General features: G+C 43.9%; 1 protein-coding gene across 7 annotated transcripts in view; it reads right to left on the bottom strand.

Annotated features, from left to right (window-relative positions):
- The window catches only part of GRIP2 (glutamate receptor interacting protein 2), a 528,084-nt gene that overhangs the window by 40,172 nt on the left and 470,138 nt on the right, over positions 1–17,774 (bottom strand). For all 7 annotated transcript variants that reach the window (XM_056524926.1, XM_056524923.1, XM_056524925.1 and 4 more), the window contains 4 exons: positions 15,402–15,547; positions 13,625–13,705; positions 7,843–7,906; positions 4,716–4,861 (listed from right to left, as the gene is read on the bottom strand). In XM_056524926.1, coding sequence (XP_056380901.1) covers positions 4,716–4,861; positions 7,843–7,906; positions 13,625–13,705; positions 15,402–15,547 — 437 coding nt within the window. The remainder of the gene's footprint in view (positions 1–4,715; positions 4,862–7,842; positions 7,907–13,624; positions 13,706–15,401; positions 15,548–17,774) is intronic.

Consider the following 17,774-nt stretch of genomic DNA (forward strand, 5'->3'; position numbering starts at 1 on the left):
GATTTTCAAACCCATGCAAAAGTCGGGCAGAGGTCGAGGTCGCACATCTGCATGAGATAAATAAGCCACACCCCCTTATCTCCACCTCCTGGAGGATGGAGGACGCTGCTCTGCATTAGACAAGAAGACAGAGCAGGGGGAGAGAGAGGACGTAGACAGCTCCCTCCTCTCCCCTCCCCCTGCTCTGACGTACACAGCTCCTCCCCTCCCCCTGCTCTGTCTCCAGAGGACCTAACTTACCACGGGGAGGTTGCAAGTTCGCACGGGGAAAACACAGAGCAGGGGGAGGGGAGAGAGGACGTACGGGCACAGCTCCTCACCTCCCTAATGACTTGTATGTGTGAAGGAGGACATTCTGCACTGTATGGGCTGGGGATAAGGGGGAGGACATAATGCACTGCACAGGCTGGGATAAGGGGGCTGGGGATGATTTCTGTGTGTGAAGGAGACCTATTACATGGGCTGGGGATGTATAGACTACAGCAGGGGAATAAATATCATTCTGGGGATCATTTCTATGTGGGGGGGGGGACTCCCGAATGACACATGCTGGGAGTTGTAGTCCCTGTTATGTGTGTGTATGCCAGCAGGGCTGCCATCAGAAATTTCGGGTCCCCTCACACAGCTCAATGCCTGACCCCCCCCCCCCCCCGTGGCCTGCCCCCAATATTATTTTATTTTCAAATTATATATTTTTAATTAGATTAGAGCAGAGTGCAGTGTTAAATAACACTGTGCTATTAAAGGAGTTGTCTGGAAAAAAACAAGTTATAGATAGCAGGGGGTCCGAGCATTGGGCCCCCCGCTATCTCCTGCATGGCTGGAAGGGGGGCATGCTGTACCCCGCACGGAGCGCCGGCTGACATGCCCCTCCATGTACCCCATAGAGATACAAGGGGGTGTGCCGGCCGCGGCTTCCTGCGGGGTACAGATGTCAGCTTCCAGCAAACTGCCAGGGCCCCGCAAGGGGGGTCCCAGCCCTTGCAACCCCCTGCGATCGATAACTTATCCCATATCCTTGGATAGGTGATAAGTTATTTTTCACCAGACTACTCCTTTAAGAGAGGGGCCTACCCAAACTATATGGAAGCAACTATTAACAGAGGGGCCTACCCAAACTATATAGGGGGCTCCATATAGTTTGGGTAGGCCCCTTTGTTAATAGTTGCCCCCATAGGTGTAGCTAGAAACCACAGGGCCCGATGCAAAAAATTACCTTGGGGCTCCCTACCCATACCCCCTTGTCCAGAACCCCCCCAGGGCCATTTTTTTGGTGGGGGTCTGACTGCTGAGACCCCCACCGATCACCTCGCTTGAAGTGGTTCTCCAGCTGTTGGAAAGCTAAAACTCCCATCATGTCTGGAGAGCCTCTGGCAATGGGAGTTGTAGTTTTGCAACAGCTGGAGAGACACAGATTGGACACAGTTTTACCCATCATCACTGCAGAACTTACAAGTGACTACAGCTCTGATGGGACAGTCAGGAGAATACACAATGATATCAGTGACCTGAGTGACGTCTTCTGACTTGAGTGATATCTTGTTATCTTTTCTTCTTCATCTGGTCCAGAGACCAGGTCTTCCTCCAGCTCCATCTTCTCTGCAGAGTCGGACATCCAGACATTATTGGCTCCTCACTGTCAGCAGATCCTCATCCTCTGCATGAAGACAGTAATCATTATAACCTTGCCAGAAAGTGTACACTAAATAAAATACTGCCCCATACTGTACCCTATGTAAAATACTGCCCCACACTGTACCCTAAATAAAATACTGCCCCACACTGTACCCTGAATATAATACTGCTATACATTGTACCCCCTGAATATAATACAGCCCCACACTGTACCCTGAATATAATACTGCCCCACACTGTACCCTGAATATAATACTGCTATACATTGTACCCATTATATATAATACTGCCATACACTGTACCCTGAATACTGCCGCACACTGTATCCACTGAATATAATACTGCTATACACTGTACCCCCTAAATATAATCCTGCCACACACTGTACCCTTAATATAATGCTGCTCCACACTGTATCCACTGAATATAATACTGCCACACATTCATACACATCATATATACATATACACCCCCTCTTATCCTCTGTGTCCTCATCACCCCCATAACTCCCTGCCAAACCTCTCCTCATCATTTCTATACCCTCCGCGCACCTCTCCTCATCACTACTATAACCAGAGGGGGTTATGGGGGGTGATGAGGAGAGGTGCGGTGCGGTGGGGGGCACCTCTCATCACCCCCATAACACCCCCTGCACCTCTCATCACCACCACCCCACGGCACCTCTCATCACCCCTATAACCCCCCTGCACCTCTCATCACCCCCATAACCCCCCTGCACCTCTCATCACCCCCCCTTCACCTCTCCTCATCACCCCCATAACCCCCCCTGCATCTCTTATCACCCCCATAACACCCCCTTGCACCTCTTATCACCCCCATAACACCCCCCCTGCACCTCTTATCACCCCCATAACACCCCCCCTGCACCTCTTATCACCCCCATAACACCCCCTTGCACCTCTTATCACCCCCATAACACCCCCCTGCAACTCTTATCACCCCATAACACCCCCACTGCACTTCTTATCACCCCCATAACACCCCCTGCACCTCTCATCACCCCCATAACCCCCCTGCACCTCTCATCACCCCCATAACCCCCCTGCACCTCTCATCACCACCACCCCACGGCACCTAACATCACCCCCACCCCACGGCACCTCTCATCACCCCCATAACCCCCCCTGCACCTCTCATCACCCTACCCCCTGCACCTCTCCTCATCACCCCCATGCACCTCTTATCACCCCCATCATCCTCCCCCCGAACCTCTCATCACCACCACCCCACAGCACCTCTCATCACCCCCCCCCAGCACCTATCACCCCTATAACAACCCCCCTACATCTCTTATCACCCCCAAAACACCCCCTGCACCTCTCATCACCCCCATAACACCCCCTTGCACCTCTTATCACCCATATAACACCCCCCTGCACCTCTTATCACCCCCATAACACCTCTTATGACCCCCATAAGCCCCCTGCACCTCTCATCACCACCATAAAACCCCTGCACCTCTTATCACCCCCATAACACCCTTGCACCTCTTATCACCCCCATAACCCCCCCCCCTGCACCTCTTATCACCACCATCACCCCCCCTCCCGCACCTCTCATCACCACCACCCCACGGCACCTCTCATCACCCCCCCAGCACCTCTCATCACCCCCATAACCCCCGTGCACCTCGTATCACCCCCATAACACCCCTGCACCTCTTATCACCCCTATAACACCCCTGCACCTCTTATCACCCCCATAACACCCCTGCACCTCTTATCACCCCATAACACCCCCCTGCACCTATTATCACCCCTATAACACCCCTGCACCTCTCATGACCCCCATAACACCCACCCTGCACCTCTCATCACCCCCATATCTAACTACCATACAACCCCCTCCCCCCCCGGGCCCCCCGCGCCAGTTTAAACTTACCCTGCCAGGGATCGATGCAACGGTGTGAGGCTGCTTCTCCTAGTCCTGTCACTGCACGAGGAGGATGCTGGAGGTTCGCGTGAGGACGTAAGCAGGGACAAGTCAGGTGATTAGAGTAGACGTGCGTGCCTGCACGGGGCACGTGACGTCTCTACTCCCATCAGCCCCTGACCTGTCCGGCTCTGCTTTGTTTCTAAAGGGGCTATTAGAAAGGTAATTTAATAGAAATCTGCGGGCCCCCCGGACTATGAGGCCCGGTCATAGTCCTGGGGGCACAGTAGCAGTCACTCACTGACAGGCAATTAAATAAAATTAAAAAAAAAGGTCCAGGGACGTCCCGCCCTCCTGATGCTCCGGGCCCCATACAGGTGTATGGGTTGTACCCCCCTGATGGCGGCCCTGAATGCCAGTGTTTTCCAACCAGGGAATGCTGGTAGCAGTAGTTTTGCAACATCGGTAGGCACCCTGGTTGGGAAACACTGGTGTATGAACTACAACTCCCAGTGTTTGTTGTTACAAATATTTTTTTTCCTCTTTGTGTAGGTTTATGGGCTAATAGGGGGGGGGGTTGCCACAAGGTTAGCTCGCACAGGGCGCCTGAACACCTAAGGCCGGCCCTGCACGCACCCTCCATATATCTAAAAGCTGATCAGCAATTGATGACCTACTCTGTAGATGGGCCCTCAAGTCCTGGAAAACGCCTTTTATTTCAGTATTATAATACATATGACTCCTTTTCACTATAAACTATATTTTGACATAATGGACATGCAGATGGCATAGTTTTTTGCAGATGGCATTACAGATTGTTTGAATGTATTCATTCATTATTCATCATATTAAAGAATGACCATAACACACCAGAGGTCCTTGTGGACCTTTGTTTTCTTGTACAATAATTATGTTATTTACATCCGCAGTTACTGGCATCAGAAGTCATGTGCTGTACATACAAGCATCACCATTGGCTACATGCAGTTATGTGTATTTATAAGATGTCATGGCTGTTGGAAAAGTAAATAAGAATCATGTTGTGTTATTTGATAGATTTCCCTTCATGTACTTTAATTATATGGTTGGACAATTATTTTAAGCTTGGGAAAATAGAGCTACAGTGTTCCTGCAGCAATGATTGCTTCTGATAAGTTCCAGCACTTAGAGATCATATCAGTTTATACCTGAATTGTCTTCATCCTTGCGAATCTTGAGTTTGACGAGCTCCTCGCACTGGCGCAGGATCTGCACAGCATCTTCCATTGAACAGTTGTCAAGGCGGATGTTATCTATTGCTAACAGCTTGTCACCGGGCTCTAAGGTGCCAGTTCTGTAGAGGGAAGCCACAAATACTATTATTCAATAGATACCCAGGGTAATGTAGTATTTTCCCAGAATACAACAAGAATAATACAAGTACATAATACTTTCATTTCTAACAATACTATCCTGCCTGACTTAACTGGCTAATAATGGGTTCAAAGTGGTTTCTGATTAAAGAGTAATCATTGTATAACGAAAGGTCTGTGACTTTTTATAAAAATTTGTGTTTTCATTTCTTAACCCCATTTTCAAGATCTGACAGCTGTCAGTGAACTGCAATACTTTTTGTTACACCCGGAGGCTGAAAACCTGTACAGACCTAATACTTCCCACAGCTTACAGTGTACAGACTTAAAGGGGTACTCATCTGGAAAACATTTTTTTTTTATCAATTGGTGCCAAAAAGTTAAACAGATTTGTAAATTACTTCTATTTAAAAAATATGAATCCTTCCAGTACTTTATCAGCTGCTGTAATGTGCAGAGGAAGTTGTGTAGTTATTTTCTGTCTGACCACAGTGCTCTCTGCTGACACCTCTGTCCATGTCAGGAACTGTCCAGAGCAGGAACAAATCCCTATAGCAAACCTATCCTGCTCTGGACAGTTCCGGACATGGACAGAGGTGTCAGCAGAGAACACTGTGGTCAGGCAGAAAAATTCATAAAGAAAAGATCTTCCTGTGTATTATACAGCAGCTGACATGTACTGGAAGGATTGGGATTTTTTAATAGAAGTAATTTACAAATCTGTTTAACTTTCTGGCACCACCAGTTGATTTAAAAGAATACCCCTTTAATTCTTCCCACAGAGTTTGTTAACATTTGTAACAGCATAAAGAAAAATGGAATCACTTACTAAAGAACATATATATATATATATATATATATATATACTTTATTGAAACATGATAAAAATTACATGAACAATCAAGGTAAAAAATTGTATTGCAAGGAGAAAAATAGACTTGTGCACAAGAAAAATTTTCGTTTCGTTTTTTCGTTTCGGATAAAATTTTTCGGTTTTGATTTTTCGGATACATTCGGTATTCGGGAATTTGGTTAGATTTTTCGGATACATTCGGTATTCAAGTTTTAATTTTCTTTCGGATGCATTTGGTATTCGGGTACATTCGGGTAAATCTTTTTTAAGCAGGGGACCATTATCGGGAGCATGAGCCGCAGCCGCAGAGATCGGAACATTGGAAGACAGGTAAGATAATATAATTTTATGTGATTTATTATTAATACATAATGTAATGTTGAATGAATGAGTAAATGAATGAATGATTGAATGCTGTATGAATGATTGCTGTGTTTGATCGATGTGTTTGAATGTCGGGTGATTTATGTATAACATGTCATGTCACTTGCGCTAACACTGTTACTGTTACCAGGTTGCCTCCAGCTGTTGCAAAACTACAATACCCACCCAGCATGCCCTGACAGCCAAATGCTGTCTGGGCATGCTGGGAGTTGCAGTTTTGCAACAGCTGGAGGCACACTTTGGCAAACATGCGCAAAGCTTTTTAATTAATTTTCAAATTACGCTCGCTTTTTTCAGAAATGGGTTACAGTTGGTCAACGACATGCATAGTTATTGCCGTGGGAACATTTTTCATTCATAAAACCGCAGACTTAATTGGATAATTGCCGTTTAGAACGTTTGGGGTCCCAACGTTCTAAACGGCAATTATCCAATTAAGCCTGCGGTTTTATGAATGAAAAATGTTCCCACGGCAATTACTATGCATGTCGTTGACCTACTAACCCATTTCTGAAAAAAGCGAGCGGAATTTGAAAATGAATTAAAAAGCTTTGCGCATGTTTGCCAAAGTGAGCCTCCAGCTGTTGCAAAACTGCAACTCCCAGCATGCCCAGACAGCCTTTGGCTGTCAGGCCATGCTTGCTGGGTGTTGTAGTTTTGCAACAGCTGGAGGCACCCTGGTAACAGTAACAGAAACAGTGTGTAGCGCAACAGTGTTAGCGCAAGGACCAATAAAAAAATTTGAATGAATTCTTTACTTTCGTTAACGGATAACGAATGCATTCATTATTTACCGCATGCATTCGGTAAATAACGAATGCATTCGTTATTTTGCTATTCGTATTATCGTGCTTATTTGGGAATGTTCAAAATATGTTTTCGTGCATTCGGATCGGTCCGAATGCCCAAAAATGGTAAAATTCGGTAAATTAGACATTCGTGCCGAAACGAATTGCACATGTCTAGAGAAAAATAGACATAAAAAAAGGCGTTATCACCAGATCTGCACTGAATACTTGGTCTTAACACTAGTGATCTGTATGGTGTGTGTTGTTTTTTTGCACATATATGCATTTGAGCACTTTTTTCATTGTCTTCACTTTTCGGTGATATCGCCTTTTTTTATTTCTCCTTGCAATACGACGTTTGAAGTTCTGAAATGTGTGTTGGAGTGGCGCTATTCTGGTTTCTGCACTGAATACTTTGTCTTTATGCTAGTGGTCTGTATGGTTTGCATAGTTTTTTTGCACATATATGCATTAGAATTTTGCAATTATTCTGTGGGATTTGTGCAATATACAGGTCCTCTTTGCCAATCCCATAATTGTTACCCTATATTTGTTATGTGCAATACAGGTGTGCCCTGCTATAATCCGACCTATTATTGTGTATGCCACTTCTTTTTTTTTTTTACCTATATATATGTTCTTTGTGGCTCCATTTTTCTTCATGTTGTTATACATGGGAGGTCACCAGTATTTCCCATATTACTGATCAGGGGGTCACTTTTATTAATAGTACTGTACACTTTACCCATGGTGAAGCTTGTATAATTTGTATTGTACATTCGTAACTAGTCTAGATAAACCTCTGTAAACTAAAAAGTCTGGATTCCAGACTGATCTATTTTACCTGCACTGACACATTGAAACAAACTATTAGAACAGCCGAGAGCTGCTATGTTGATATTTGTAGCTCATTTGGACATAACACAAAAGTTCCCACCTGTGTGCCACGCTGCCCTTCTTGATGTCTGATATAATTAAAGGTTCACCAGATTTTCTGCTGGCTGTCATCAAAACAGAAGAATAATAATTAATAAAAATGTTTGCCGCATGGTGTCCATCAAACTTACACATAACCCCTGGACATTTTGGTCTCCACATTCCTCCACAGAATAGTGAAATCCACGTAAAAAGTAAAAAAAAATTAGCTGCAACAAAGGGACAGTCACATGAGGCAGTCCCACTTATGTCCATTGGTGCTCCCTTTGTCACCAGCATGATGTGACCACAGTTTGTATGCAGCAACTGCTGTCATGTGTTTGGATCTCCATAACCCCAGGAAAACCTGCATATGCGACTTCGAAAACATGAAAACAGTGTAACATGGCAATAACAAACTGTGTGTGAATCCTTATTGATGGACAGGTGCCCCCTACAAAATGCTATGTTTGATGTAACTTGTGGTTTGTTGATGTTAACCAGTTATGCCTTTATATGTATAAGAAGTTTTGGATCGGTTACTCATTGTATTATTTGTGCTGTCTAGGTTACTGCTCATTTGGTGCAGCTTCTGTGTGGTTTGGCAGGAAAATTCACCACTGGACAGCGTAATATAGTCAGTTGTGGCAAGCATGGGGAGTCTAGTGTGTGTGACTGGTGAGAGTCAAAAAGTGTAACAATCGTGGTCACAGGGGGTGTGACCACGACTGGGCCCATAGGAAAAAGGGGCCCTTCCCAGGATTTAGGACACATATCCTGGATCCCCAGATTATGGTTTTCAATGGTGTTTGCCATATATAACTACTATATGGGGGGGGGGGGGCCTTATACTATTTGGGGGAAGTGAGGGCCTAACTACTATATGGAGGCACAGAGTTGACCCAACTATTATATAGTAGCACAGAAGTAGCCTTACTGCTGTAGAGTGGCACAAAGGAGGCAGTATTACTGTGTGGAGCGATACAGATTGTGAGTCCACTGCAATACTACCAGCCTGTAATGGTCATCGTTCCGCACATGAAATGGTTGGCCTTCACTAACTTTTGGCCCCCCCCCCCCCTTACAATAGTACTAGATCCGGTCACCCTGGGCACAAGGATCAGTTGTTGGCCAATGCATTTCTCATAACCCTTGGGCCAATATCCCACGCTTTAAGAACAGTTTACTGCTTCGCTCTCACCACCCAAGTAGCAAAATTCATGAGCCCAAACATAGCTAGGTCTTCTCTACTCAAGAGCCCCATAACATCCACCTTGTTTGTCTCTATGGCGTAGGGTCTCACCAACAGAAGCCATTAATAGAAGCTCAAACAAGACTTCTACTAGATGACACTGGGGATGACTTGTTCCGTATATCCTTACACATAGAGCAGAGGACTTTGCTGCAACTAGCAGGCACATTTTTATTCTATGCACTGGTCCTGGATGCTCTGGGAAGTTATGGGAAGCAGAATTAATAAATCATAGGGTTTCTCCTTTCACGGGCACAGGAAGAGGAGCAAGAAAAATACAAGACAAGATCGATTTGGTATGGATAATAAACGTCTCATTAATTCAGCGTCATCTCTGTTGGGGCCCTGATTTGGAGATGATTTATGAGGGGAAGATATGATGGGAGACTGCAGTGGACACTTCCTCTGAAACATGATGGCTGCTATGGGAATAGAAACCTCTAGATTATAGGATCTTACATTGCTTATATTCACGTCTGTAGCCACAGGGGGAAAGACAGTGGGTATCGGGAGGGTTGTGGAGACTCACGTGATAAATAATGATTTCCTATAGCCACAAGCAACAAGGTTTACTAGTGGTTCCTTTGTCCAGTTAAAAAAGTCCAGGAGAAATATCAAGGAATTATCAGGAAGCAGCTGTCCAAGGGTCCGAAATATTCCAAGTTTGACTCTGAAGTCTGGTGCTGCCTTATAGGATGACTTTGTTCCGTATGGAAAAAAACTAAAAAAATGCCCCAAAAATTCCCAAAACACAGTGGCCAGATGTTAGCTGGGAGTCAACCGGGAACTAAAAGATGCCATACCTAAGTGAATTTTTATCACCCTTAGGGTAGGGTCACATGTGCCGCATTTTTTTGCATATTTTCCTACCCATTGAAGTCAATGGGTAGGAAAATATGCAGCAGCAAATACGCAGCAAAATACGGCATGTGTGACCCTACCTTTATGGTGCATTCACATGTACAGTATTCTGCACATATTTGATGCACAGGATTTGATGTGCAGGATTTTATGCTGGAGATATCAATGTAAGCTAAATGACTGAACACAGTATCATATCCTGTGCATCAAATCCTGCGCATCAAACATGCACAGGATATTGTACATATGAATAGACCCTTAAGCAGTGTTTTTTGGATCAGTGTTTCTCAAAACAAAAGCACAGCATAAAGAAAATGCATATATACATGAATGTAGGTGTTTTTCCCCAAATTCTTCAATAGAAATCCTTAAAGGGGTTATCCAGGTTGATTTATATATCAACTGGCTCCAGAAAGTTAAACAGATTTGTAAATTACTTCTATTAAAAAATCTTAATCCTTTCAGTACTTATGAGCTGATGAAGTTGAGTTGTTCTTTTCTGTCTAAGTGCTCTCTGCTGACACGTGTCTTGGGAACTGCCCAGTTTAGAAGCAAATCCCCATAGCAAACCTCTTCTAATGTGTGCAGTTCCCGAGAAAAGCAGAGATGTCAGCAGAGAGCACTGTTGCCAGACAGAAATCAACAACTCAACTTCAGCAGCTGATAATTATTGAAGGGATTAAGATTTTTTAATAGAAGTCATTTCCAAATTTGTGCAAAAGCGTAGAAGTGGAAAAAAATGGCTGACTCACCGACAAGTTCTCTTCAGGTTTTCTTCTTTATTAATACTCACATATTCATATAAAACAAGGGAGGAGGACGGGACGGGGGGGGGGGGGGGGGGGGGGGTACACAAATCTGGCAACGGAATCTGTTTCACATCTGTCAGGCCAGATGAAGCACGCTTGACGTGTGAAACAGATTCTGTCGCCGGATTTGTGTACCCCCCGTCCCGTCCTCCTCCCTTGTTTTATATGAATATGTGAGTATTAATAAAGAAGAAAACCTGAAGAGAACTTGTCGGTGAGTCAGACGTTTTTTTCCACTTCTACGCTTTTGCACAGTTGATACTTCTTAATAGTAACCAGAGCACCACCGCTACTCCAGGTACAATAGACTCCTCTATATTCCTAGCTCGTGTGTCCAGCTTACTTGCCCCAGCAGTGCCGAACCAGATTTGTGTTTTCTGCTAATTTACAAATCTGTTTAACTTTCTGGAGCCAGTTGATATAAAAAAAAAAGTTTTTTTTCCTGGAATACCCCTTTAAATCACATTATGAAAGAATCACATGACTTAAAGCGTACTTGTCATAGTGCAAAAAAAAAAAAAAAAAAAAAGTGATATGTTACTCAGGACCCAATCCTGATCATGTGCATATAATCTTTATGTGTCTCGGACCTATATATCCAGAGATATAAGCATTTATGTGCTGGTGAGTTACTTTTTCATTGTGCAGGCTGGAGGGGGCGTGTCAGTCTGTCTCCCTCACAGGAGCAAGGCTGTACAGTCAGCCAATCAGTACTCTCTACTCTGTAACCCTTTCCTCTCTGGTTTTATGCTGTGTCATGTGTCAGAGGAAGATACTTGGAGCTTGCCTGCAGTAATCAGAAGACATTATGGTGAATTCATAACAGGATAAAATGTATAAATATAAGAATAGATCTTTATCAAATTAGTGCAAGGATTTTTTAGATAAACGTACAGCATTTTTATGAATACATGTTCTATCTGTTTTATCTTCTCCTAGTAAAGCTGGATGCTAATCAGCATAGCTGTCACTTTGTGTGTCATTCATCTTTCACAGACTCCTGAATGTCTGATCAACTTCTTTGTCATTCAGGAGTCCGAGAAACTATTTCAGCATACTGGGAGTTGTAGTTTAGTAACAACTGAAGCTGCAATGTTTGTAAATAACTATGTTAGAGCAGTGTTGCCTATAGCTGTTGTAAAACTACAGCTCCCAGCATGTCCACACATCTTTTATCTGTAGTTTTGCATACACTCAATAGTAATCTCCTATACTGGATACCGGTATACTTTACGGCCGGTATCCAGTATGTTGTAAAATCTAGACTAGTCTGTCTGGCCCCTAGTGGCGCCTATTTTGAGCTTGAATTTCAGGTGAAAATTAAAAAAAAATTTAACAGGTGTATATTGTGAAATTTCATATTATAATGAGTCCTGCAATATATGAAAAGTTTTTAACAGTGCCTCTTTAAGCAAAACACAGGGAAAAACACATCACATAAAAAGCCTATACTAATACACACTATTTTGGGGCAAAGCCCCACAAAAACTGCAACATGAAGGCAGGAAAAAAAGCAAAATTTCTGTCTGACAGGAACCCCAAAGGAATATTGGGGGAGATTTATCAAAATCTGTGTAGGGGAAAAGTTGTGCAGCTGCGCATAGCAACCAATCAGATCGCTTCTTTCATTTTGAAAAAGGCCACTGAAAAATGAAAGAAGCAATCTGATTGGTTTCTATAGGCAACTGGTAAATTTTTCCACTGCAGAGGTTTTGATAAATCTTTCCCATAGTTTTTTGTGTACTTAAGGGATAGGGGATAAGATGTCTGATCGCAGAGGTCCCGCTGCTGGGGACCCACGCGATCTCTCCTTCAGCCCCCCGAGTCATCAGCTCTCCAGAGCTAAGTTTGCTCTGTGGCTGATGACAGGGGCCGGCGGTTTGTGATGTCATGGCTCCACCACTTAAAATATAGTTAATTTAACCCTTAACTAACCCCATTTGTAAGGGTCGGGGTTTTTGTTTAAAGTCCCATGCAAATCAATGGAAAATGTGGAGATATTTTGATAATACTTGGCCACATGTTACTTATATGTCCACTTAAGATATAGGATAGTTAATTTAACCCTTAACTACCCCCATTTGTGAGGGTCGGAGTTTTTGTTTAAAGTCCCATGCAAATCAATGGAAAATGTATGTGCCCACATAACTTCCATACGGCTGGAGATATTTCAATACCTGGTACACATACTACGGGTCGGGATGGGAGGTCGGGATAGGAGGTTGAGATAGGAGGTCGAGATAGGAGGACGGAATATGAGGACGGGATAGGAGGTCGGGATAGGAGGTCGAGATAGGAAGACGAGATAGGAGGGCGGGATAGGAGGACAGGATAGGAGGACAGGATAGGAGGTCGAGATATGAGGACGGGATAGGAGGTCGAGATCGGAGGATGGGATATGAGGACGGGATAGGAGGACGAGATAGGAGGACGGGATAGGAGGTCAAGATAGGAGGACGGGATAGGAGGTCAGGATATGAGGACGAGATAGGAGGACGGGATAGGAGGTCGAGATAGGAGGTCTGGATAGGAGGTCGGGATAGGAGGTCGGGATAGGAGTTCGGGATAGGAGGTCGGGATAGGAGGTCGGGATAGGAGGACGGGATAGGAGGACGGGATAGGAGGTCGGGATAGGAGGTCGGGATAGGAGGTCGGGATAGGAGGTCGGGATAGGAGGTCGAGATAGGAGGTCGAGATAGGAGGTCGAGATAGGAGTCCACAGCTTCCTCTGTTGATTTTCCTCTACAACAAGGATTAGGAAGGAAAACTGGGCAACGCCGGGTACTCAGCTAGTTAAGGATAAGTGTGGCCACCTGGTAGCAAGTATAAAAAAATAGTGGAGATGGAGACAACTATAATAGACATTTGACCCTCATACTCACAGCTGATGGTAATGCCTAGCTCCACACCTCTCTTTTTTGGCAGCTTAACATGGAATGTACCACTACTCGGAATCACAGACTCTAGGAGAAAACAGCAATGTGTCACATATTAACATAGATGACATAATGATAGAAGGTTAAGATACTTGTTAAGATGTTTTGTCATGTTCCGCACCTCAGGACCTGTATTAGGGGTGACACAATGTATACATGTCACACCGAGTGCTCAGGGTCCCTGCTCCTCCCCAGAGCGCTCGTGGCGTTCTCCTCAATGCAGCGCCCCGGTTGGACCCGCTGACCGGGAGCGCTGCACTGACATTCACGATGGGGATGCGATTCGCAAAGCGGGACGCGCCCGCTCGCGAATCGCATCCCAAGCCACTTACCCGTCCCGGTCCCCGGCTGTCATGTTCTGGCGCGCGCGGCTCCGCTCTCTAGGGCGCGCGCGCGCGCCAGCTCTCTAAGATTTAAAGGGCCAGTGCACCAGTGATTGGTGCCTGGCCCAATCAGTCTGATCAGCTTCCACCTGCTCCCTGTCCATATAACCTCACTTCCCCTGCACTTCCTTGCCGGATCTTGTTGCCTTTGTGCCTAGAGAAAGCTACTACTGTGTTTACCATTATTGTGTTCCCGACCTCCAGCTATTACTATTGACTATGAACCTTGCCGCCTGCCCCGACCTTCTGCTACGTCTGACCTTGCTTCTGCCTAGTCCTTCTGTCCCACGCCTTCTCAGCAGTCAGCGAGGTTGAGCCGTTGCCGGTGGATACGACCTGGTTGCTACCGCCGCAGCAAGATCATCCCGCTTTGCGGCGGGCTCTGGTGAAAACCAGTAGCAACCCTAGAACCGGTCCACCGACACGGTCCACGCCAATCCCTCGCTGACAGAGCCGAATCATAACAATACATATAAAAGGAATTTATCATTAGTGGTTAAGAATTTTTGTTTTGTATATCAGGCGTAAATGTTTGCGCAGTGGCTATTTCGTGCTCATAATTTGTGACTTTTCACATGGGTAGTTGTAAGTGCTTTTATAGAAAGAGGCATTGTAGAAACATTTTTCTGTTTGACTTTGCAGTGGTCATTTATTTATCAAATGCGCCTTTTTACATTTATGTACAAACAAATGAGTATGGTAAGGTTGTTAAGGTAAGATGTATGGACTTGCACCTCATTTTTATATGGCATTCTCCTTTTTGATAAATTTAACACATATACCCCAAAAAACACAACTTCAAAGTGTGGAGAAAACTGTTTCACCCACAAAAATATTGATAAATACCCCTTTTGCCTGGGATGTGTCCTTTTAAAGGGGTTTGCAAGGATTAAAAACCAGAGATGATTTCTTAAAAAAACAGTCCCACCCCTGTCCTCAGGTTGTGTGTGGTATTTCAGCTCCATTTCATTGAAATGAATAGAGCCAAATTGTAATACCACACATCACCTGAGGACAGGTGTGGTGCTGTTTTTTTTTTTTTTTTTTAAGAAATCAGCTCTGGTTTTCTACTTTTGGTTTTCAGAATCCTGGATAACCTCTTTTAAGCTTTATGTTGACAAAACAGCTTTTTATTAAGTTTGATGTTGTTGTTGTGTTTTTTGTTCGGAATATGGGGGATAATACTCACAGACTGTACCAGTAAATGTTTGCACACAAACCCACACTCAGTATGTTGTGCATATTCAGTTGAAGCTCAGATTTCCTGGATATGTTAGCTCCTGTGGGGGAGTGGAGACATGAAGCCAGAATATAGTTGCTTCGATTCATTTGTAACTCACCAGCCACATCATATTCAATTTCCAGGACAACTTTATTGGACAGTGCGGCATCCCGCAGGAGCTGGTTGGCCTCCTCCAGTGTCCCATCCTCTGTTAAAATGCCATTGATAGACAGCAGTCGGTCTCCCACCTGCAGAAGGCCACACCTGGGAATATGGGAATCAATCAATGGGAAAAAGTCGCTGAGAAGCTGTGCATGTGTGTCAGTCAGGACTCCTCCACATCCTTTGTGCAGCAATGTTACATTGTAGTGAATAGAATTGTGAGAATTACCATTTACGACCCACCATTTTTCTCAAGCTCTTAATGCTTTTCCCCTGCTATAAACAGCATATAAGTTAAAGAATGCCGTTAATGTTGGAGTGATTGGAAAACCCCATTAGGCCATGTTCACACACGCTGTAAAAAACATACAACAACTAGCAAATGGCTAAAAAACTGCAGCCAATCACTGGCCATAGAGGTGTCCCAACTGGCAGGTCCTCCTCTGACCTCTCATCTCAGAGAGCTATAGGCTTTAGGCAAGTATAGGTTTTTTTCCTACAGCCCCAGCAATCTATGAATTCTTTTTAAGCTCCAGACCATCCCTTTAAAGCCAACAGTTCTGTAAGTTTTTGAACAGTTTGTGCAATTTTTAGTAGTTTCCAGCAGTTCTTGCTCTGACTGATGGATGATTTTTTTTCTTATGAAGCACCATGGAATACCTTCAACTGATATATTTTAGCAGCAGTTGGTTGTCTGCCACCTGATTAACATTCATCTATTGCTTTACAGTCATACTACATGAATAATCATGCAATAGCAAAGAATGGTCACCAGATGTCACTGCAGTATGGTCACATTATAAGTACAGTATAAACACGCAGACCGGTTGGCTACTAGGAAGAACTGCATTATCATTTAACTCCTTAAGGACTCGGCCGTTTTTTGCAATTCTGACCACTGTCACTTTAAACATTAATAACTCTGGAATGCTTTTACTTATTGTTCTGATTCCGAGACTGTTTTTGCGTGAGATATTCTACTTTAACATAGTGGTAAATTTTTGTGGGAAATTGCATCCTTTCTTGGTGAAAAATCCCCAAATTTGATGAAAAAAATGAAAATTTAGCATTTTTCTAACTTTGAAGCTCTCTGCTTGTAAGGAAAATGGATATTCAAAAAACATTTTTTGGGGTTCACATATACAATATGTCTACTTTATGTTTGCATCATAAAATTTATGAGTTTTTATTTTGGAAGACACCAGAGGGCTTCAAAGTTCAGCATCAATTTTCAAATTTTTCACAAAATTTTAAAACTCACTCTTTTTCAGGGACCAGTTCAGGTTTGAAGTGGATTTGAAGGGTCTTCATATTAGAAATACCCCATAAATGACCCCATTATAAAAACTGCACCCCCAAAGTATTCAAAATTACATTCAGTAAGTGTTTTAACCCTTTAGGTGTTTCACAGGAATTGCAGCAAAGTGAAGGAGAAAATTCAAAATCTTCATTTTTTACACTCGCATGTTCTTGTAGACCCAATTTTTTAATTTTTGCAAGGGGTAAAAACGACAACATTTTTACTTGTATTTGAAACCCAATTTTTCTCGAGTAAGCACATACCTCATATGTCTATGTTTATTGTTCAGTGGGCGCAGTAGAGGGCTCAGAAGGGAAGGAGCGACAAATGGTTTTTGGGGGGCATGTCACCTTTAGGAAGCCCCTATGGTGCCAGGACAGCAAAAAAAAAAACACATGGCATACCATATTGTAAACTAGACCCCTCGGGGAACGTAACATGGGGTAAAGTGAACCTTAATACCCCACAGGTGTTTTACGACTTTTGCATATGTAAAAAAATAAAATATTTTTTTTTTACCTAAAATGCTTGGTTTCCCAAAAATTTTACATTTTTAAAAAGGGTAATAGCAAAAAATACCCCCCCAAATTTGTAACACAATTTCTCCCGAGTACGGCGATACCCCCTATGTGACCCTAAACTGTTGCCCTGAAATACGACAGGGCTCCAAAGCGAAAGAGTGATATGCGCATTTGAGGCCTGAATTAGGGATTTGCATAGGGGTGGACATAGGGGTATTCTACACCAGTGATTCCCAAACAGGGTGCCTTCAGCTGTTGTAAAACTCCCAGCATGCCTGGACAGTCAGTGGCTGTCTGGCAATACTGGGAGTAGTTGTATTGCAACAGCTGGAGGCTCCGTTTTGGAAACAGTGGCGTACCAGACGTTTTTCATTTTTATTGGGGAGGGGGGCTGTGTAGGGGTATGTGTATATGTAGTGTTTTTTACTTTTTATTTTATTTTGTGTAAGTGTAGTGTAGTGTTTTTAGGGTACAGTCACACTGGCAGGGGTTCACAGTAGTTTCTCCC

This window comes from Hyla sarda, chromosome 6, assembly GCF_029499605.1.
Source record: "Hyla sarda isolate aHylSar1 chromosome 6, aHylSar1.hap1, whole genome shotgun sequence".
Classification (NCBI taxonomy): domain Eukaryota; kingdom Metazoa; phylum Chordata; class Amphibia; order Anura; family Hylidae; genus Hyla; species Hyla sarda.